This window comes from Falco cherrug, chromosome 3 (assembly GCF_023634085.1).
Source record: "Falco cherrug isolate bFalChe1 chromosome 3, bFalChe1.pri, whole genome shotgun sequence".
Lineage (NCBI taxonomy): Eukaryota > Metazoa > Chordata > Aves > Falconiformes > Falconidae > Falco > Falco cherrug.
Genome location: NC_073699.1, coordinates 110,913,969 through 110,935,552, shown reverse-complemented (window position 1 = coordinate 110,935,552; position 21,584 = coordinate 110,913,969). Strand labels below are relative to the sequence as shown.

Here is a 21,584-nt window from a genome sequence, read left to right as displayed (position 1 = left end):
ACACAAAATGCCAGAAAAATAGCTACAGCCTTCGGGTCGCTTGCTTTGCTCAAGTCATTGCTAATAATGGTGCAGAGTTGAGCCCCTCTACCTCATTTGAAGTATGAGAGTGAAACCCCAAAACCCCCATGATGGAGCAGCTCACTTATGTCGCTTTTGAAAGCTCCCTGTGCGTAGCTGACGTGCAGTGCTGTTGGCCTGGCATTCAGGCTTCCTCCACCACGCAGCAGCCCCCACTGCCGGCATGCCGTGTCTAACGTGGCTGTAATTGTGCTTCGTTTGCATCTTGCTCGGTAATTAACATTCCCAAAGCTTATGCTTTTGGCTGGAAACAAAGCCATGTCTGATTCTTACAGCTCTGCTGAAGATAAGTGGTATACAAAATCTACATTAATATAGATCTGCATATTCAGACTTCCTGAAAGAGTAGCCCTGAGATACAGATACTTTGCTTTGCCTCTGTGCAGCATTAATTCTGAAGCCTCATGGCAATATTTTAATGCTAGATATATATGTTACAACAAATAGGTAGGTAAAGTTTGGACAAGGATACAAACAAAGCTCTCTGCTTCAGTATTTTTTGAATATATTGAATGGTTTCTGTTATGTTTCTGTTGGGGACATGCACTTTGATTGCAAGCATCATTAAAAAACAAGCAGTTTAAAAGGAGACCACAGTTAAATCGGTAGGAAATGAGGCACGCTGCTGCATGAGGGTAACTTGTTTCCTCTGGAAAATGCAGAATGGGTGTCAGGTGAGAAACGCCTTTGGCGGGTGTGTGGGGTGATGTCTAATTTATGGACTTCTCTGCACATGGGAAAGCATTGCTCAGATTCCAGGCATTTTCTGCCTTGCCTGGACTTTAACAGGCTGGAGGTTAAGAAAAACACAGCTGCTTCAGAAGCGAACATTGCACAAAATTACTCTTTTTGCATAATTTTGGGTCAGCAGCAGCCCACACCCCTGTTGAAAGGTTTTTTTTCAAGTGTCCATGGCCCTTGAGTTGCAGCTTGGGTGTGCTTTCTCACACGTGCTTGTTCCTGGAGCAGCCTTAAGAGATGCAAAGGATGCAGCTGGAACAAACAAGCACCTGGTGATTCACCCCAAAATAGACTGTGGGAAACATCCCTGGAGTGGAAGGGAGGGCTGAGCAGCCCGAGGCACGACGTGGCGTTGGAGTGAGTAGTCCGAGTCTCGAGTCTCAGGGGATGAAGTGGTGCTGGGCAGCTGTGCCATTTTTGTGGCAACTATAGTAAAAAAAGGGAGTGTAATTGCTAACCTGTGTGCCATGAAGCAGAGAGGTCACTTGAGGTAAATGCTGGATTTGTTTTCTCATTCATTTTTCCTGTTTGTCAGGATACATCTGCTATGAAATCCGATAGTTCAGATTGTTTCTCACATGAGTCTTGGTGACAGGCTGCTTAAGGACCCTGGGCTTTTTTCTTTTTTTTTTTTTTTTTTTTTTTTATCAGAAAAAAACCATCAACTTCCTGCTTTATATCGTGGAGTGTGATTTCTTACTGGGGGTGTTCCTGGCACTGGGTTTTCAATAAACAAATCCTTGGGAAAAAAATCTGGGCAGATTGTAGCATCCTCAGTGCTAGGGCCGCTGTAGCGTAGCGGATGCCACCAAGCATCTGTTGAGCTGCTGCAGTCATAAAACTTCACCAGACCCTTTTCTTTCCACAGGGAGCAGTCTCTGGCCCCTCTCAGCACAAACATAGACATATGTACTCCATACACAGAATTAATTGCAGCTCTGAGGCTGGCCTGCTCCACAGAGGAGCTGTAGTCAGCCAGATCTGTTCCCTCACACAGCTAAGGAGGAATATTTTCACCTAAGGCACACTGACTTTTATCACTGATGTCTCCTCTCGCATTTATTTTAGATTCCTTTGCAGTAGCTGCGTGCATGCTCTTAAAAATTCATTATTGCATGTTATTTGTTCTCCAAGGTCCGTTAAGGGAAGGGCAGCTGCCTCTCAGGGGGTGTGATTAGGGGACAGCAGGTTTGTGTTGCAGCAAAGAAGGCTGAAAACCAGCTCTGCTAAGGCATCATGCGTGTTTACCTTTCACAAAGCTTTGCTTTACCAAGCTACAGCTGACAGATACTGGAAATGTGGTGAATCAGTTCAGTGAACGTTGCTGACTTCCCCATTTGCAGAGTCCCCATTCTTTATTCTGTTTAATCCTCTGAATTTCCACCAGTGTATTTATAATCTAAATACAGGGGTTCTTTATAATTGCTGTCACGCTGCTTGTGCAACTGTGCAGGCACGGTTTGTTCCCAACCTGCCTCAAATTTTGCTGACATCTTGTTTTTCCCTAGGTGTGGCCCATCAGTGTTATCATGGCTTTATCAAAGCAGTGCAAGAAGGAAATATTCAGTGGGAGAGTCGCACTTACCCCTACCCGGGCACCCCCATCACACAACGCTTCTCGCACAGTAAGTAGCTGCTGGGGAAAGCTCTGCTCACCTTGATTTGCAACGGGAAGCTGCAACCGAGGGGTTTGCACTGCATCACTTGGGATGCAGCAGTGCCGCACGTGCCTGCCGCTGCAGCAAGTGTTTCAACAGGTCGGTGTAACGCGCAGCTCTGCCAACACAAGCACTTTGCACAAGAAGAAGGATTCAGTGGCTGCTTGCAGTAGTTATTGCCTCATTGCTCCTAGGAAATGTTAATGGAGCTGGGGTGGGGGTTTTGCTTGCTGGTTTTGTGTATTTTACATGCGGCCACCTTTCCGCAGCTCCGAGTGTGAGCTGTGTCCTCTTTGAGAGAAACCACACGTAGCCCTAGACTCAAGTCATTACTGTCAAAGCCAATGAGTTTGCCTAGCCACGGTACTCAGGGATGTACGTTGGCTGCTTTTACAGCAGAACATCTATATCTGTGAGTAATATAATTTGGAGGAAGGCTGAGTGTGGCTGGCTTCAAAATAAAACAGAGAGCTGCATGTGAGAAGTAAGCATATTCACTGGTAGAAGTAAGCAATTCAGTTGACAAAGCTGCTTAATGTGTGGGTGAATTTGCCCTGCTTCCAAGTTTCTGGAAGAGAACAGGAAAAGCATTCCCATTGAGGGAAAGATACTTAAATAAAATGTGTTATTTGTACTGCAATAGCATGGAGCTGCCTCAGCCTGCTCCGCCATGTGATGTAGTCAAATATGACAAAAATTCAGTCTTTGTGGCTTCGTTGCTGGGTCTGAGCCCTCTGGGAGGCAGTTCTTCCGAGGAGCAAATTTCATTTTTCTAAAGGTAAATAAATGTGGTGTAAGCCGCGCGATTCCAAGAGCAAGCAGGCATAAAATTTTCATATTCCCAAGTAATAATTCATGAAGAAACCAGTGTGCAGCTTTCTGCCAAGACAAGTTCAGGAGACACTACAGGAAGCTCTGGTGAAGTCATTGTGCTCTTCAAATATTTCCTTGTTCTCCTAAAGAATAAAAAAGGCACCACTATTCATTGCTTGTTTTTAAGTGGCCGCGTTAAGGTGCTTATTAATGACTTGCAGATTTGTGTGTGTATTCCCCTCATTTTTTGCAGCCTTTTGGCAACTGATGAGCTTTAAGGGCTAAGTAGAAATTACCTGAACAAGGCCCAAATACTGCACCAAAGACCACTGTGTGCTCTTCAAATTATTCTGCTGCCCACCAGGGGTTTCCTCTGAGCGTGCTGCTGTTACACTTGATACAAAATGAGTTGTCTTGCTAAAGCCACTGCCCTTGGAGCATGTAATCTGTATTAGCCTCGCTATTTGACAGTGTCCTGGCTCTAGTGAGCCCTCCGTTGCTACAGAAGCATTATTAATGCACCTTATGTCCAGAAGGCTAGTCTGGATTAACTTGTTTGCTGACTTAAACTGATTATTTATGTTTTTTTAAAGCTTTTTTTAAGGTTTCTGCATCTGCTGTATCTGCTTTCCCTACAACAGAGTGTTGGGTGTTCGTGGGTGGATTCCAATATTAAACTGAAGCTACAAATTATTAACTGCAGAAATTCAAACCGAATATCTGTTTGTGATCTAAAATACTAAGATGCGGTGAGCAGAGGTGAAGCAGGAACAGGAGGTTCAGGGAAGAGGGCAGTGAGGGAGGACTTGCAAACCCCTTTTTTAGGGGTGATTTGCCAGTTTTTGTGGAAAGACGTCATCTACCAGGCATGAGTTGTTTGAAGTCAGCTACTGTTGCCTGTTGGCATTAAAGAAGTGGCTAGGGCTATCTCTTTTCCAGGATTTATTAGAAATATCCCAGAAATGCTCATATGGAGCATAAAAGGACAAGCGAGAGAATTTTAAATAGTTGGAGGTCACTGTGTCATCTTATCAGTTCGGAAGGGAGTAATAGAAAAACTGTTTGATAAGGAATAATTAATGGAAGTTACTGTTGTCTCATGGAGAGGGAGTATTTGGCAAGGTCTTTGATCATACAACTGATAACAAACTTTATGGATGAGCGGTAGGTTTTCTAAAGGATTTGACTGAAGCTGCAGAACATCATACAATATCAGTAGTGCTGGTTTTTAGTTCTAAATGTACAGGTTTACTGGAAGACATGCTTCACGAATAGGTTTTTTTTTTTTTAAAGCTGAACACCAGGTATAATGTTTGCTGTAGTCATCTAATTCTTTTTAAGCCCTAACGTATGAACCTACAAATATCATAGCAGGGCGATGACTCATGTGGTTAAATAACTGGCCACAATCAGGACACGATGTCAGAAGGCACAGGAATGCAGAAACGGAAAAGCAGCAGAGGAATGTCGACCGTTGTGCCAGAAATATTGATCTTTTGATGGAAGAGTGACTAATTTTAAATACTGATTATTTTTTTTCCATGCAGTCTGGGGAGCATGGCACCAACATGATGACTAATTAAAGCAATTTTGTGGTTTACCCTGAGAGGCAAGGGAGAGGTAGAAGCTGGAATGTTGTTTGTTTTACAGGATGGGCTGCTTTTGTACCAGAGCTACAGCTCTTAATATCACCCAGCTTTGCTCCGTATATCCCTGTCTTTTGGCTGCACTGCATCCCTGCACTGCAAGGAGCATGAAAATGGTATTTTAGAGAATAAGGAGATAGATGTGGGATTTTCTTTTTTTCCCCACAAAGATGTGGAGAGCTGGGCTTTCTGAGGTCTGGTGCATTCTTCTCGTGCTGCAACTTGCGGCGCAGTTGCTGTAAACATCTGTGCCAGCCAACAGGACCGGGTGCTTTCATCTGCAGCCCTACCTCCTCGGCGCCGCCATCCTGCGGGCTCTCGTGCCAAGCGTGGCTGGGCGTGGAGAGGTTACCTCCAAAACCCAGCTCCGCGTTGGAGGAAGCAGTGCCAGCAGCTCAATGTACAACACTTGCAGCATTGGCTTGGCAGGGTCCCCCTGGGAGCGCCAACGCCGAGGGCTGTCAGCCTTTAGCCGCAAAGCTGTGGTGCTGTTTTCAGCCGAGGGCCGTGTAGCAATGGGATTTCAATAGCCAGGCTGACTCTTTCCCCTCTTTCCGATGGGGATTACGACCTTTGAACTTGGATAGGTTACTTTATTTGATGTACTCAAAGTTTAAAAAGTCAGTGCCCTTTAATTATCGTGAAGGGCATGTGCTTTGCATTCAGTTTTCCCTTCCCAGCTGATCTTTATTTCAGTTATCTCACGCTCTGGGTGAAAGTCTCTGATGCTTTGTTATGCAGCACTGAGGGGAGACAGGAACATGTTCAAAGCAAGCTGGCTCTGTCTCTGTTTGGGTATCAGTGCCTTCAGACATCAGAAATACTTATTCTCTGCATTTCCAGTTACAAAGATGTGCCATCTCTGCATACTGAAACTCTGGGGGATGCTGAATTTTACTGGACTCTAAAAAACAACTAAAAATCCATTCAGTGTTTTCAACCCAAAAAAGAGCTAAAGGCACCAAGGACTTGCACCCTCCTCCCCTGATGTATTCTACACCTTTGCAAGGCTGATAAAAATTGCAGTTTTCACTTGTGCTGGTTTTTTTCCCCCTAATATTTTTTCCCCAGAAACTAATCTGTCTTCCTCAGCTTCAGAAGCTTTAAATGGTTTGCTAAGAAGTAGGAAAGCACAGTTTAAATTATTTTGGTCTAGGATTAAAATACATGCCATGCAGACGTCATGGTGCCTGGCTGGCTGGCCTGGCTTTTAAATCCAAATAGAGGAGAAGAATGCTGCCACCTCCCCTCAAAAATAATAAATGAGCTGTGCTGTTGTGTGAAAGCAGTGCCTGCCAAGGGCTTGGCGTGGGGAGGAGGTAAGAGGCTCTCGACCTGTCATGGTTTAGGTAGGGATTAGATTTCTAAGGAAGCTAAACCTTTCAAGAAAGGTGAAGTCGAAAAACCACGGCATTGCTTTGCACCAGGCTTTAATTGCACATACGTATGGTGCAAAGTACTGGCTGGTGCCTTCCTGGGTGGAGGTGACATTGCAGCCTACAAGAGGTCTTACCATGTAGAAATGATGTACAGTCGAACCTTAAGCAGTAGGTAAAGCTATAAAAATGCTCTTAATCGTTATTTCTTCCTCAATCCCATCCCAGGTAATTCCACTACACCACTGTTTATATACCCTCCACCCCAGACAGCTCCAAAGTGATGTGTCGTGGCATATGGGTGCATATTGTATTAGTTTGGTAAGACGGGTTGAGATGATGACAGTTCAGTTGCACGTAAGGACGTCGTGTGGATGCAGGCGGGGGAGAGCTGGGTGGTCTCATCCTGCGGAGCACATCCCGTGTCTTCAGCTCCCCCGTTCCCGCTGTGTGGTCAGCAGAGCGCCCTGGATTTCTCACTAAAAGCCAAGGCCGTGAGGGCTTCTGGCTTTTCAATAGAGGATCTGCATGACAAGCCCCAGGTCAGACAATGGGACCCACGGCAAAGGCCACCGGGCGTCATGGCATCCCCTGCCGAGCCGTGGTATTGTCTGCAGGCACTTGAATGTGCCGGTTTATGGCGTCGCAATTCAGAGCGGTGGGATGAATGTCGCTGGCGTATGTATGGGTGGGCTGTGTTTAAAGATCTCTTTCATGCTGGAAATACATACCTCTGGGCTGCAAAATTAGGACTGTAGGGCTGGGTCACTGGAAACCAGTGGCATGCTTGTACTGGTCTAGAGTGAAGCTGGAAGCAGGGACAACTTTTCGAGAGGATTTTCTCAGAGTAGTTTTCTCTTGCTATCAGAAGTAGGTTATCAGCCTTTCACTGCAGGTGCTCCTTTTATAGGTGCTTTTTTTTTTTTCTTCCCTATCTTGCTGCTGTTTCAAAAAGGAAAAAAGCGTTTATGTCTGTACAAGCTCTGGAGCAGTCCTGTGTCCCATCAGGTCAGCTCATCTGAATCTATTTTTATTTTTTAACTGGTGAACAGCTGTGTACAACATGTGATGGAGAGAGAGAGGGAAGGAACGGTGCAGCTGGCACCCCTTGCCATGCATCTACCTCCACTTTTGCTTCAGCAGAGAATAAATATCAGTGCTTTTTATCAAAGCCGCTGTATTTGCATGCTAATCCTTCATCTTGTCACTTCCCTTGTGCTGGTTATTTACGACACCGTGTGGTTCTTAACCTGGAGGTGCTCTGTGGAGGAGCTTCTGCATAATCACGGGTGCTTCTCACCTCCATCTTGGACCCAGGGCCAGATGCTGCCCTGCGCCATGGGCTGCCTGCCTGAACTTTGACTTTTCCTCTTGCTTTTCGTGTTGGGCAATATATCGCTTGTCATCACAAGGGTGATGACTTCTGCTCCCTCTGAGCCCTGGCCGGTACCCTTCAGTGTTCCCAGAGCATAAAACATTGTGGCTTTCTACCATGCACTGGCACATGTGTGCACGGATATGGTTTATTGTGGTTTTTCGCCTCGCTAGACTTGATAATAAATGCTTGAGAAATCACTGGGGAGGCCTTGCTCATGTTGAAAGGGTCGATACTACTTTTTGATTACTTTTGGAGGGCACTTGTATATGAAGTTGGGCTTTACAGAGAGATACTTTGGTTCTGGGTGCAATTCAGGCAGTGAGTCCTCTTTTAGACAAGTGCCGGTGCTCCCCTGGCCGGGGCTAGGGGATTGCACACAGGATTTAGTGTTTTGGGACTATCTGTATGTGTGCTGCTGCATTCCTGGTATCTAGAGAGCTTTAAATATGTCCTGGGAGATGCAATAACAAACGGAGCAATGCCCCGACTGACAGATCGAGGCTTCAGAAACAACCTTGTCTTTCCTGCCAGCCACACTGTCCACTTTTTACCAAAGCTCTGGGGGAAGAATTTTACAGAAAGCACAAGAATTGAGATATTTCAGGCTGTGTCAAGTCAAGGGAGGATTGCATTTCAAACACATTGCACGCAGGTTAGTGGAGCAGACAGCACCCGGCCGATCGGAGGGCACGGATGCTGAACCTGCTGCCTGATTGCCCAGCCCAGGAGCTGAAGTCACCTTGGCTCCTCGATCCTTGGCTTGCAACTGAGCAGCTGGTGTGAGTTTTGTCTATCAAAGCTGCAACCAAAGGATGAGCTTGCTCTTCCAGCGTTGCCATCAGGCACTTGTTCCACTTCTGAGTTAGGCAAGATGTGGAAGAGATGATGCTGCCTTGCAGGGATCTCCAGAACATGAAAGGCAAGGGGTCATCATACAAAGTCAATGGAGCTCATTGTGTTTGAGGAGGGAAATGCAGAAACTGGGAAATCCTCTTTGTAATTGCAGGGGTTTAACTTTCTGAGCACATTGGAGTCATGTTTATCCTCCAAGGCAGATAAGCTGAACGAGTCATCTTTACCTTATGTTTAATTTACTTCTTGTCAGAGGTGCCTGGGTGCCACAGGATGCTCGCTGCCAAAGGAAAACACCTGCATAATTTCTTTCTTGCTGCAGAGTTTGGTTTGGGGCCAAAAGCTCTTTATTTCCCTGGGTATCTTTGAGGGGCTATCAAGTGCGTTCCCTCCCCATTCCTCATCTTGCTGCCCAATCCTTTCCCGTACAGAGCAGAGGGAGTGCTCACGTAAGATACACGTGTTTCAGTGGTGCTTTTTCTATGATGAAATAGGGTAAAATGCTGTCAGATTTTGAAAAGGAGAATAAATGACCAGGTCTAGGTACATGGGCCAGTTTCTTAATCTAATTTGGCGACCCTATAAACCATACGAACTAGCTTAGAGAAGTTAAGTGTGCTGAGTGCGTTAATTGTAGCTAATCTAATTAATTACAAGCTTCTAAGGCAGCTTTCTTTGCGCTTTTAGGAGCAGCTCTGCTTGAGAGGATAATCATCTCAGAAGTTCTTGCTGGAGGTTTACACTGGTCAGGGATACTCCTAAGCTGGCCCATGGTTTTATTGACATTGGGGCAGCCCGTCTGCTTTTCACCTGTCTGAAACCCAGAGGGGGGTATGGGAAACTATCTTCACCCAAAAACATGAAGGTCAAAGAATTAACTAATCTGTGCGTTTGCTTTTTTCCAGGTGCGTGTTACTATGATGCTAACCAGTCGATGTACGTGTTCGGTGGCTGCACGCAGAGCAGTTGTAACGCCGCCTTCAACGATCTCTGGAGACTTGACCTGAACAGCAAGGAGTGGATCCGGCCCTTGGCATCAGGTGAGAAGTGGCAGACGTGCAAACTCCCCCACTGCTTTATCAAAACTTACCTTGTTCCCAGGGCTGGCTGGTCTGATTCTGTATTTCCCTGTGTGTTTTATCATCTGACTGGTTTTCAGATTATATCCCTTTGGTTTTTTGCATCAAACTGTGCGTATCCTCATGCATACAGCACCGTGCTGCGTTGTTCCTCCTTGTCTGGAGCGGTTGCTTGGTGCTGGTTTGTGCCATGCCTGATGAGTGACACTTACCTGTGGCCGCAAGAGCCTGTGTTGATAAGTCATTGTCCCAAAGCTGAGATTATTAATTTTTCTAGTAACTTTGGTAGCTGCCACTTCAGGTATTTTGAGGAGTGGAGGAGACATGCCTGTGCGGGCTGCCCACAGCAACCAGGAGAGCGTGGGAAAACAGGTACATTCCTGCAGTCCGTGCGCTCTGAGCAGGGCAGGAAAATGCCACAAATTATTTCCCACACTGGTTTTTGTACTCAAAATTTTGTCACACACGGCACACTTGTTTTCCTCTATATTTCTGATTTTGACTAAAATAACTTTGAGAAAAGCAGAAGAATTGGGGGAAGCTCCTGGGGGGGAAGTCAGTATTAAACTAGCCATTTCAGCAAAAGCTTTACATTAACAAAGAGTAGGAAGAAGAAAAGGAGCTCAGCATCCACCAAGCACTCCTTGTGGGCTGGTCTGCTTGGGTGCAGGCTCGCTCTAACCCTGCTTCGTGTGCTCTAAGTATCATGGGTTACATCATTATTGTTTAAAGTAATATTTTCTTGTCTGACACTTTTTTCTTATATAAAGTCCTCCAAAATGCAGATGTGACATTTGACCAATTCTCAGAAACTTTGAAATGTTAACATGTAACTTATTGCTTGATGACCGCTCACTGGATATCAGTCCGCGCAACTGTTAATGTTTTGATTTGATTTTTTTGCGTCTGCGCGTGCACTCTGATGCCTATAGGTGAGAATTAAGCAGTCATGGACTTAAAATGGAGGAAGAAAACAAACCACAGCCTTACACGTATGTGGAAAGTGGCTCTTGCTCTTCCTCCTCCCCTGCCGTAGCACTCTCCCTCTACTCAGGGGTAGAGAAGAGGCCATGGGTAGCATAAACAGGATACCGGGCGATGCAGACCTCTGCTCTGACCCAGGACGTCTATTCTTGCAGCCCAGCGAGTTCTTCCGTCGGATTGAATGTGGGGCACGACTCGCAGTTAACGAGTCCAGCCGTCGGCACCCAGCTTTGCTCAGTCACTCTCTTGGTATTTCGCAAAGTCAAATTCCCACTGCCTTACTAACAAATAACACTTTTAAAAGAACGAGTCCTGTGGGAATATGTGTCAGAGTTAAGTCCCATGGGAAGATCCCCCGAGGAAATATTTCTGCATGCTGTCATGAGCGCCTGTAGCGAGATGGGATCACAACTGAAACTTCAGGCAGTCTCACCGAACAGAGAGCGCTCTTGTTCCTTGGTCTTCAGAGAAGATGAGTCACCCCACGCTTGTGCCGGTGGTGGTTTCTTACACATAGCTGTGCGCTTTTTTTGGGTGGTTTTTTTTTTTTTTTTTTCCTGTGTGCCCTTAACCAGAGGGTTGGCACCCACTGCCTGGGAAAGAATAGTGACTGGAGGGGGCAAAAGCAGAGAGCTTTGAAACTTGGGAGTCAGATGTAAATAAGGCAGGAGGGATCTTTTTAAAAGAAGAGCTGACGTTGATTGATTTAACACTTGCTGTGTGTGCAGGCTAATTGCTTGTGGAGGCTGAGGAGGAGTTCCCACACCTGGCCCTATAGACTCTGTAGGGTAGGTCTTGCCCCAGAATAAGACAGCAGCTTTTCCACAAGGCTCATTCTTGCTCAAAGAGGTTTGATCACGCTCTACTTATGCCCTCATTAAGCATGGGCATCTTATCTAACGAGACCTAAAGGGAGTGGGAGCGTGGTGCCAGGGTGATGCTAAATGCTTTAGATGCAGCTCAGGTGAGCTGAAACAACTTAATCCTTTTTTCCTCTCTGAAGGGCTTTTCCAGGAGAAAACACCCTCTTTTGTTGTTGTTGTTGTTGTTTGTTCATACCTGTTTTCGTTTGGGTTTTCTTACTTGCAGGCATTAGATGACATGAGCGCTGGATAATTCATCTCCAGCCTGAGCTGCTGCACTTCATCTAGGAGTAAATATTTAGCCTTCAAAGAAATAATTGGCCCGTGTTTCTTCAGTCTCAGAGACAGAGGAGGGAGATAATTGTTTTTAAAAAATCCTAATTTTTGAGGTTTCAAAGTATTTTTTTGCTTGGATCTAAAACAATGGCATTGACTTTCTACTTATTAGGCTGGAGCAGAACAAGAGAGTTAATGCCTAGCTTTTATGTAGTGTTTTTTTGCTGGTGGAGTTTAATGCTCTACAAAGGAGGCTCTAAGGCAGCAGGATCTCTTATTTTAGGAACGTGAACAGGAATGCCTCTAAACTCTTCTCCCCCAAGCTCTTCTGGCCACTTTTGGAGCTACTTTCCACCTCTTCCACTCCCACATTAAGAGTTTTACTGGAGCAGGAGGGGAGTGATAATTAATGGCCCGTATTATGTGGGAAGCCTGCAATGTTATCCCAGGATAGGTGGTCCCTGGGAGGCAGGTGCCTTTCTCCGTGTGTTGGGGATGCTTTTTTTTTTTTAAAACCTTTATTTGCATAATTAATCCAGGCATTTCTTTGATTTTTAGCCTATCTGCACAGAGAACTTGATGGAGGACTGGAGGTGGTTTACGCTGGAGTCTGTTTATCCAGCTAGAGGCAAGGGTTAGTCTCGACTCCTCTGTAACTCAAGCTGCAGCACGCCACTCTCGCAACGAGGGTGCAGGCAAGATGACTTTGGCGGTGATAGTCCTCTGGTCCTGTAGTGTCCCATCCCCCCGCCCCCTCCCCAAGAAACAACCTCTCGTGCAGCTGAAACAGCCAGGGAAGAAACCAAAATCCATTTGAAACAGAGATTCCCAGGACTTAATGCAATGGGTAATTGCTGCAGGGGTTCCCATAGCGTCAGCAACCCCGCACCAAAGCCCTCGCCTAGAGTCAGCTAACCCAGGATCCAGCCCTGGATCTGCGGCGCTGGTGGCAGGGATTTTTCCTATTTCCATGCAGGTCTGTGAAACACTCTTGATCCTTCCATCTCTGTGCGATGAAAACTGCTGGCAGGTCCTGGGAGAGGCTGCCTCGGCCATCAGCACAGACCCAGACCCTTTGTCGTCGTCTGTGTCTCCTGCTTGTGTCATCCTCAGGCTGCAGTGGATAATTTATAGGTAGAATTGAGAGCATATCCCCAGGCAGTTATCCATCTGGCCTGCCTGTGCTATTTCAGACTGTGTGTTTCTGCAGACTTTCTCTCTTCCTGTATTTGTTAGTTTATATTCCTCAGGAGCCCGGCAGTTTGCCTCTGTCTGTCAGAACTGTACACTAAACTGGGAAATACTGTTTTTAAATCAGAAATATAAAAATTCCAGTAGTTTTTGACAGTGTTCCCGGAGGCTTAGGGGACAAAGGTGGAAAGCTTTTCTTTTTAAAACTGAGGCCTTTACTGTGCTTATAAAGTACAGAATGATGATATAAGGACTGGGTCTTTGCAGGGAGAGGGGTGCTAGCTGAAGTCCTACAGGATCTGTGCATCCTTCCTGTTGTTTCTGCTTTGTCCTCAGCCAAGTGTGATCCCCTGCTTTTCTTCCGTCTTCCCTGCAGCTACCTGGGAAGGCGAGAAAGCTGGAAAGACCCCAGTCCCTGCCCTTGACACAGTGTGTTTTCCCACTGCCAGGCCGTGATATCCCACTCTGATATCAGGGGAGTTTAGGAGACTTGCGGCTCCACTTTTCCTGTTTGCTGTGAAAAGGCTCGCCGTGCAGCCGGCCCTGCATCCACCCTTCCGCTGGGGGGGTAGAACTCCCCAGGACTTGTTTCCTGGTGTTTTTGTCTCCCTACAGTCGTGCTGCATTTGCTTTCACTGGAGAGGTGGGAAAGCTTCTCATCTCTTTCTCAGAATTTTAGGACAAAATCAGGCTTGGAGGCCAAACTTGTTCATTAGATACTCTGATCCTTTCTGTCCGCGTTCACAGTGTCAAGATGTAGCTGCATCAGAGCAGCTGATCTTCCCTTCTTCAGCCTGAAAATAAGTAGAGACCTTCAGCCTGAAGTTTGCACTTAAAACCTCCCGGGTAGCCTTAACACAGCACAGTAAGTGTGCAAAAAAAACCCCTCTCCCACATCCATTCCTCTTGGCTCTGTTCTTCCCCCAGGTCCCCTCTGTGCTTTGAGTGGGAGCTGCTGGAGTTTGAGGATCAGGTTTCCCCTTGTGAGCTGAGGGGAAGGTGCCTTTGATGGTGTTGTGTCAACAAAACTAACAGCCCAAAGGAGGTAGGAGAGTCTCTGCTGTCACCTGCCCCAGGTGATTGTATCAGATGTGGTCCCTGTGCGGTGGGAGGCTCTCTTGGCTGGAAGAGAAACCTGCCTGTTAGTTGTCGAGCACAAGTGGAGTGGTTTAGCCTTGACAAAGCTGTGCAAAACCCTTGCCTCCAGCAAAACAAAATGCCCCGTTTTCATCATCTCCTTACAGAAAACAGCGGTAAGTTTTCAAAACAGTTGGTGAAGTTTCATAATGCTGGTCCCAATCTGGAGTGAGCTTCCTTGTTCGTGGCCTCAGCAGTGTGAGCTTTGTGGAGCTGGAAGAAGATGTGAGCCACAGCGCAGGACTGGACTTCCCAAGGAAGGCAGGTGGTCATGCAGCTGAGATCCAGCAGATGTCCAGCCCTTCGCATCCGCACATTGGTGCAGCACCTTCATCCACAGCTTAAATAACGGACAGGACCTGTGGCTGCAGGGCAGTCCATGGGGAATGGTGGGATTTCTAAAGAGTAAACAGTTGTTATAGTAGTGGAAACCTCCTCATGTTTGGATTTAAAACCCACTGTGTCTGAAGATCTCTTGAGATCGCAGATTGTTCAGTCCTTGGTTGTGTTTTGCCTCTTCTTTTTTCTGAACAGCAGTAACCAGCTGAGACTCATTGCTGAATTATTCTGCCCTGATCCCTGTATTGCAGTTCTTCTGTTCCCATTGCAGAGTGACTTGCCTTGTGGTAACTCGGCAAGCGATCCAAGGCACATCCTTGCTTTGGGTATTAAAAAAAGCCCTACAAAATCCTGACCTGACCATGCTGGTAGCCTCTCAAGCAGCACTTTTTGTCTGGGGACTGCTGCTGGTCCCCAAGACTTCAATTGCGAGATGTTTCTTAGCAAAACAAACAATTCCCCCATACACAAAGACGGAAACCAGGAGAAGCAGGTTTTGAAAATAAACTTCCAAAATTTAGCCCAACTCATTTCCACTTACAGCCCTTGAGGGGAGGGCAGCAAAAGGGTTTTCATGTACCCGTGGGTTTCTGAACTTGCTGCGGTGTTGAACAGCACTTTTTAATTGAAGGCACGCCTAACTTTTAATAAAAGTTTGGGATCACCTTGAGCACACTGAAGCCATGTCATAGCTGCTGGCCTCCTGGGAATCAAAAGAAGTGAAAAGTTGATACCTGGCACAGAATAACGTCTCTAATTATGACTGCAGCTGCTGGCTGCGGGTGTCTGATACTTCAAAGTAGAACAGGTTAATGGAACGGATGGAAATCCCTTGCAGTATGTACGGTGTCTTTCTGCTGTCGTAGTATTAAATGCAGCCTGGAAGAGAGGAAAGCTTTTCTCCAGCTCTTTTCCTGATCTGCTTTGTTTCTTCCTCATCGCCCTTTGAATTTAGTAGCAGTTGGGCATACTTCTGCCTTTGCAGAGCTAAAACTTTCCATGTTATCATCAAAACCCTCCCTGACTTTCCCACCATGATCAAAATGCTCTTTGAGCCCTCAAGTCCGGAGTGACTTGACCCCGTTGAAAACTCTGCCTGACTGGAGCTTCTTATTGCAGACCTAATTGCTGCCCTTCTTGAGACAAAAACACAAGTTTCTGGGCTTCGTTCTGTCCCATCCTTTGGGACTGACACTGTCGCAGCATGGGTTGCTTGGCATTGCTTTCTGTGATTTAAATATATTGAGTGCTTTTCCCCTCTTTGGGCTCACAGGTTTACAAGGAGGTGAGTAAGCACTCCTGCAGAGTGGTAGTAGCCTTTGACACCTGTACCCTCCAGCCTGGTGTTGTCCTGTCAGGCTGGGAGTGACAGGGAGCACTGAAGGATATGAAACCTTTCTGAAATTCAACCTGCAGGGCAGAAATAAAGAGGCAAAGTGCATCTTTTGAAGAAGCATCCTGGTAACTAGAGAAATCTAACTGGCAGTACGTACAGAAATGCTGCAAAGCACAAGATGTCGAGATCGTCTCGTTGCAGGTATGCAGGGCAGTAGCCTGCTGCTCCTAGGTGAAAACCGTGTCTGTGCAAGTGTTAAACAATTTATATTGCAAAACATAACATTGCAGGGAGTGGGAGCTGGGTTTGCTGCACTTGGAAACAGCAGGCTATGCCCTGCTCTCCGAAGGAAGCAACATCTTTGAATATAGAGTTTAAACTTCATTACTGCCCTTCCAGAGAGCGAGCCCAGAGCTCGTTTGGCAGGCTCTGAGCTCTGGCTCTGCAGTGCTCGGGGGTTTCTCAGTGCCTTTTGGTCCCTCAGTTAGCCTGTGCGAGGCAGACAGGATGCTAATTTCTTCTTTCTTTGCTTGGGTGGTTTTGAAAAATCTCTTGTGAAATGTGTGTTATTAAATATGAAATATTTCAAGGGCAAGAGATGAAGAATCAGCAGGTGAAGGTTTGAGGTTTTGGTTTTGGGGTGTTTTTTTTCAAAAGCTGTGACACCTCATTGGGAAAGCACTGCTTGTGCGTGGAAGGCTGGTTTCCAGGATTAATCCATCGCTGTTTGGTTTCAATAGGACTGCTCTGTGGCAGTGATTAGGTGCCTAATCTGAGTGGGTTTAGGTTTACAACGCACATCTACCCTCCCTTTGATTTGCCTGGGCCCTGTCTTCCGCCGTTCTCGTGGCCTCTCTGACTGTTTGTGCTTTAACCTCTGATCAGCTTGTCATCTCAATCCATTGTCTTCCAAATTTTGCTCATCCAGCGTTGCTTCTTGTGCACGGGGTAGCTCTTGCCCCATGGGATGGACACCCTGCCATAGCTGACCCAGCAGCATTGCATGGATTACACCAGGGATGCAGAGGTAGAAAGTGCATGTGCAAATTTGGCATGTGATCTGCTGTTTGCAAGGATCTATCCTGCACAGGCAGGAAAAGCCAAAAGATTCCTCTCTTCTTCCCAGGGCTCTTGGAGGCTTTCTGCCTGGGAAATCTGTTCCCTACAAAAAAAAGGCAGCTGCTTGGAGAGACCGGTTGTTTAAATGCTTCAGAAGTAAAGCCCTTAAACTCTTCAGCTGCTCAGTGTGATGGGAATTGGATGTGAACTACTGCTACCAGGGTAAAAAATATACCTGTGCCTCCTATTGAGCACCGCACCTGAAAACCATCTTGCTGTGTGGCTTTCTCCATTCCTCCATCCCTGAATCATGCCTGGCTGCCGCCTGCCCCTTGCTCCAGCTGGCCTTCAGTAAGTTATCCTTATCAGTGCACCCGAGCCGCGTTCCTGGAGCATTTCCAATTGCTCCCAATATCTGCAGAGGTCATAAAGTCACTCCATAACTTCATTCCTCTCTTACAGCTTGAGGATGGGGGACAGAGCCTGTTCAGCAATTAAAATAAGGAGTGACTGGTCCTCACCTTGTCCACAGGGATGCTGGGATGCTACTGTTGTTGCCTCTTCAGCATCAGCATGTGCGTCATCGCAGGAATGCGGTGCCGGAGGCAGGCAGAAATCGCTTTGAAGATGCCAACCCGCCCGCCTGCACATGGAGGTGGGAATGGGCCCAGGACTTGGGACCAGTGGCAGCAGAGCCAGCTTTTGTCTAACGAGCTGTCACAGTGGTGCTTGGAGACTTGGTAAAGATGGTTTTACATCAGCAAGCCAAAACAACTGGTAGTTTCTTTCTCCTGTTCCCTGCTTTCAGTGCACCGTGATCATTGGAAATTCAGCAAATTTTTATCCGTAGGTGAAACATGGAGGGGAAAACAGTCCCTGCTGTGGGAAATTTGCTTCTCGGAGCGGTGGCTCGCCTGCTTTTGTCAGCAGGTCAGCCAGGCATGTCTGACCATGGCGCTTCCACAGGGGAAGATGCTTTACCCTTTGGATGCCCTGCTATCCTGCCTCGGACAGTTCAGCCTGATGCGGGGGAGTACGAAAGGGAAAAAGCAACAGAGGAAGCTGGGAGAGAGGTGGCTCGAAGGGAAGTTGATGTTTTAAGCGATGATCAGGTTTTCCTCTTCCCTCAGTACAGGTCCAGGGACTTGTGGTCCTCTATAAGGCAAGAGGTAAGCTGAGCATCTGTACTTTGGTGCAGAAGTGGAGTCAGGCAAGGAGATCCCATGCATCCATTCATCCCTGAGCCTGTGGGTTTGTTTTAGTCCATAGGATGCTGAATTCCTTTTGTTGAGATCCCTGACACAGAGAACCTGGGTCTCTGTGTAGGCTGCAGTCAAGACAGCCCTGAAAGAGGGGAGCTGGTTTTACTTGCCTTTCCTTGTTGCATTTCACTGGCTGCCACCCTGTCTGTCTTGTGTTCAAAAGGAGACATCCAGCTGGTCAGCAGAGCTGCCAGGAGTTTTTCGGGAGTGCTTACTCAAACGGGAGCTGGCGACCTTGCCATGGTAAAGTCAGCAAGTCTGCGCATCTCATAGAGCAAGAGCCTCAATAAGGAATGGTTTCGATAAAACTCTTGTCTCCTGAATGATGAAAGGTAGAGGGATTTATTCAGGATTTTAAATCAGCCTGTATGGCAGTTGTCACTCTAGAAGCTTTCTTGCATGTGTCTGTGTGGAGCAGCCCTTCTTAAGACACTATCAGCATGGATTGAGCAGAACGGCATGAAAAATAGCTTGTTGCTTTAACTTTGTCGGATTTAGATTCTCAGAGAAAAGCTCCCTGGGCGCAGATCCCTCCCGAGATTTAATGGAAGAATTTTTCCCACTATTGCCTTTATCAGCCTCCGGGAAGGATGCAGAGAATTTTTAGCCTCCCTGGTGCCCGTTTGTGATGCACAAAGGTAGCCTCGAGCAGGGACTGGGCGAGGGCTGGCTGATGCACACCACTTTTCAGCATCGCGGGTAGCACGCGCTCATTTTAAACATGACCCCTAGGCCATCTGAAAATACTACCGACGAGTGTGCTATACCAAAATTGGGGAAAACTATTTGTAGCCCTGTTGGTAAATAAGAAGTCCATAATCTGTAAAAATAGGTTTGTGGGGTTAGGAGTCCTTATATAGGCAAATAACTAGTGGAGTCTTGGTGGTGGTGCTTAGCATCTGGTAGCTCCCAATGAGTTTGGAAACTTCTGAAGGTCTCACACATCTGAGAGTTGGGTACCTGCTGTTGAAATGATGAGCAGAAATCTTTCTCTTGCCAAACTCCTTCCTCCACCTGGGAAAGCCAGCGCTTGGAGAACAATTTGCTTCTTCATGGTCTCAAAGTGCAAGCCTGTAATCTTTCAAACCAGTACTTCCCTCAGCAGAACTTAGGGTTGATTTTGCAAGAGTTTATTTTTTCTATAAAGAGGTTTTTTTATTTGTTTTACTTTCAGGGGTCTGTGTTTTTCCTGACAGTTGGTTTCACAGCCCTGTGGAGAATTTAATTTCTTGCAGATACCTGCTTGTCGGAGTTTGGCTGACTGGAGCCAAGGTATTTGCAAAGTGTCAGGAGGCTGTGAGAACAGCCAAGGCATCTGTGAAACCACCTATTTTCTTTCCTTTTCAGGAAAGGAGGCTTAAAAATATGCAAGCAGGCGCCCCAGCCACATACACACTGGTTGTTTACATTGGTGTTGTCTCGGATATAATTAATGCATTGCACCAGAGAGGAAGCTGATAGCCTGAAATCAGCTCCTGCCTGAGGCTGGTGCTGTCATCCCGGCCGTTGCCCTCGGCGAGAGGCGCGGGAAGTACCGAGGTGCGATAGAGGTTTCTCTGACCATGAGCTCCCTGGTCATTTTGTATCAACTTACTCCTTTCTCCTCCCGGGTCCCTCACAAAGCCATCCTTCCTTGGCAGGTACATCCATCATCAGGGGCACCTCCGTTTTGGGGTCAGTGCAAGAAAACCCTGCTATCCCATGGCTAGATCATTCTTATCAGCTGGGGAAGGAGCTTTGAGGAGCCTTCGGAAAGGTCCTGCTGAGAGGCTTCGGGCAGGCTATGCTGACATCTATCGGCAAGAGCTCCTTCCAAGGCAACCCAGCCAGCAGGCACGCTTCCCGACTCGAGGTTTGCCTTCTTGAAGCCTTTGCCTGAAGGACCCTGTCCACCAAGGTTACGTATGCAATACTCGAGACTAAACACGCAATATTCCCTTTGCAGTCTATACCCTAGCCAGCGTGACGTCCTTTCAAAGACTCTTTAAACCCTCGCGCTGCGTAGCCTGATTTTACATCTTTCACAAAAGCAGCTGCAGTAAAAAAATCTCCTTAAATCCGGTAGGCATGCGGAATGACGAAGCACTAGCTCATGCTTGTTTGCGATCCAAAAGGTGAATATTTATTCCTGACTTGAAATATTTAGCGAGTTTGGCATTAAGCACTGGATTTACCAGAACAAGGGAGAAGAGCGCACTTCTTGTGTAAAGAAAGCGTAGTGCAGGAACCGACGGCTTGCAAATGAAAATAAGGGGGAAGACAGCAAGTGAGGGAAGGGCTGGTTAAAAGGAAGATGGAAAGAGCCGGACTGAATGTCCCTTTGTGTGTTATACTGGGGTTTTCAGTAGGTAGGTGTTTTGTTTTCAGTAAGAAGTTGCATTCTCTTTGCAGCAAATTCCAAGACGAGCGTAGCCCTGCTCTTCCCAGCGCTGAGCTTTTTGCATTTACTCCAGTAGACTTTTCTGCCTGTGCCCACAGGATACTCTTTAAAGGATGGTTGAGGTTTTTTTAGCCCCGTGGTAGCTATAACCTCACCAAATTACACAGCAGCCATTTCCTGAAATGCCAATAATTTGGGGGTTCTCGGACGTCTGAAATGCCTCTGCTGCCTCCCTCGTGCTGTGGCAAACAAAACGGGAGCGTGACTTGAGCAAAAAGTGTGGAGCTCAGCAGAGCTGGGGCACGCTTCTCCGCTAACCCACACATACCTCGGTCCCTTCCCTACAATTAGCTGGTTATTATGGCGTTGTGTAGTCTGATACAGCAATTTCCATCCCTCCGTTTGCCTCCTGGAGGGAAGACAAGTCACAGGAGCTGATCAACCCTTTCTCTGCAAGCGCTGAGCTCTTTAATTGGCATCAGAGCTGTTTTGTGTAGGATGTCAGGCTGTTACTCAAATCACTTGAAAGTCTACAGGGTACAGTATCACTGAAGGGGCGGGGGGGGCAAAAAAACCCAAATATTAAAGCAGAGAGAGGTGGATTGCTGGCTGGCTTTTTGATTCCACCCACCTAGAGGGAAAAACAGCTTTTGCAACAGCGGCACCCTTTACCGCAGGGCCAAATTTGCATTTCCCAAAACCAGGTGAGATGATTGCGAAGGGGAACATGGCATGACCTCACAGCACCTCGGAGCGATGCTGCTGGTGAGAAACACCCAGGGTGGACTCCAATAAAACCTCTCCTGCAGCATCGAGGTGCATGAATTGCAGTGGTGCTTATTTGCAGCTATTAAGAGATAAGGGGGCGAAGCTCCGGGGTGTTCTGGCACTCTTATCTCATTGCTGTTTGCTCAGCTTGCTGTGTAAGGACATTTTTGCCAAGCATTAGCACAGAGTGACTCAGTAATCCTGTTGCACAGGGTTCAGAGGACACTACCTCTTTTCAACAGCTTTATCGGGCTCGGAGTCACAGCATGTAAGAATTTCCTGGCTTAAAAAAAAAAAAAAAAAAAAAAAAGACTATAACATTGCAAAAGCTTGGAGGTGACTTATCCTCCACGGCGGGGATTTCT

The 21,584-nt window shown here is 46.8% G+C and overlaps 1 protein-coding gene across 2 annotated transcripts in view; it reads left to right on the top strand.

Moving 5' to 3' along the window:
- The window catches only part of FBXO42 (F-box protein 42), a 48,247-nt gene that overhangs the window by 16,111 nt on the left and 10,552 nt on the right, over positions 1 to 21,584 (top strand). For both annotated transcript variants that reach the window (XM_055705441.1, XM_055705440.1), the window contains 2 exons: positions 2,331 to 2,447; positions 9,451 to 9,585. In XM_055705441.1, coding sequence (XP_055561416.1) covers positions 2,331 to 2,447; positions 9,451 to 9,585 — 252 coding nt within the window. The remainder of the gene's footprint in view (positions 1 to 2,330; positions 2,448 to 9,450; positions 9,586 to 21,584) is intronic.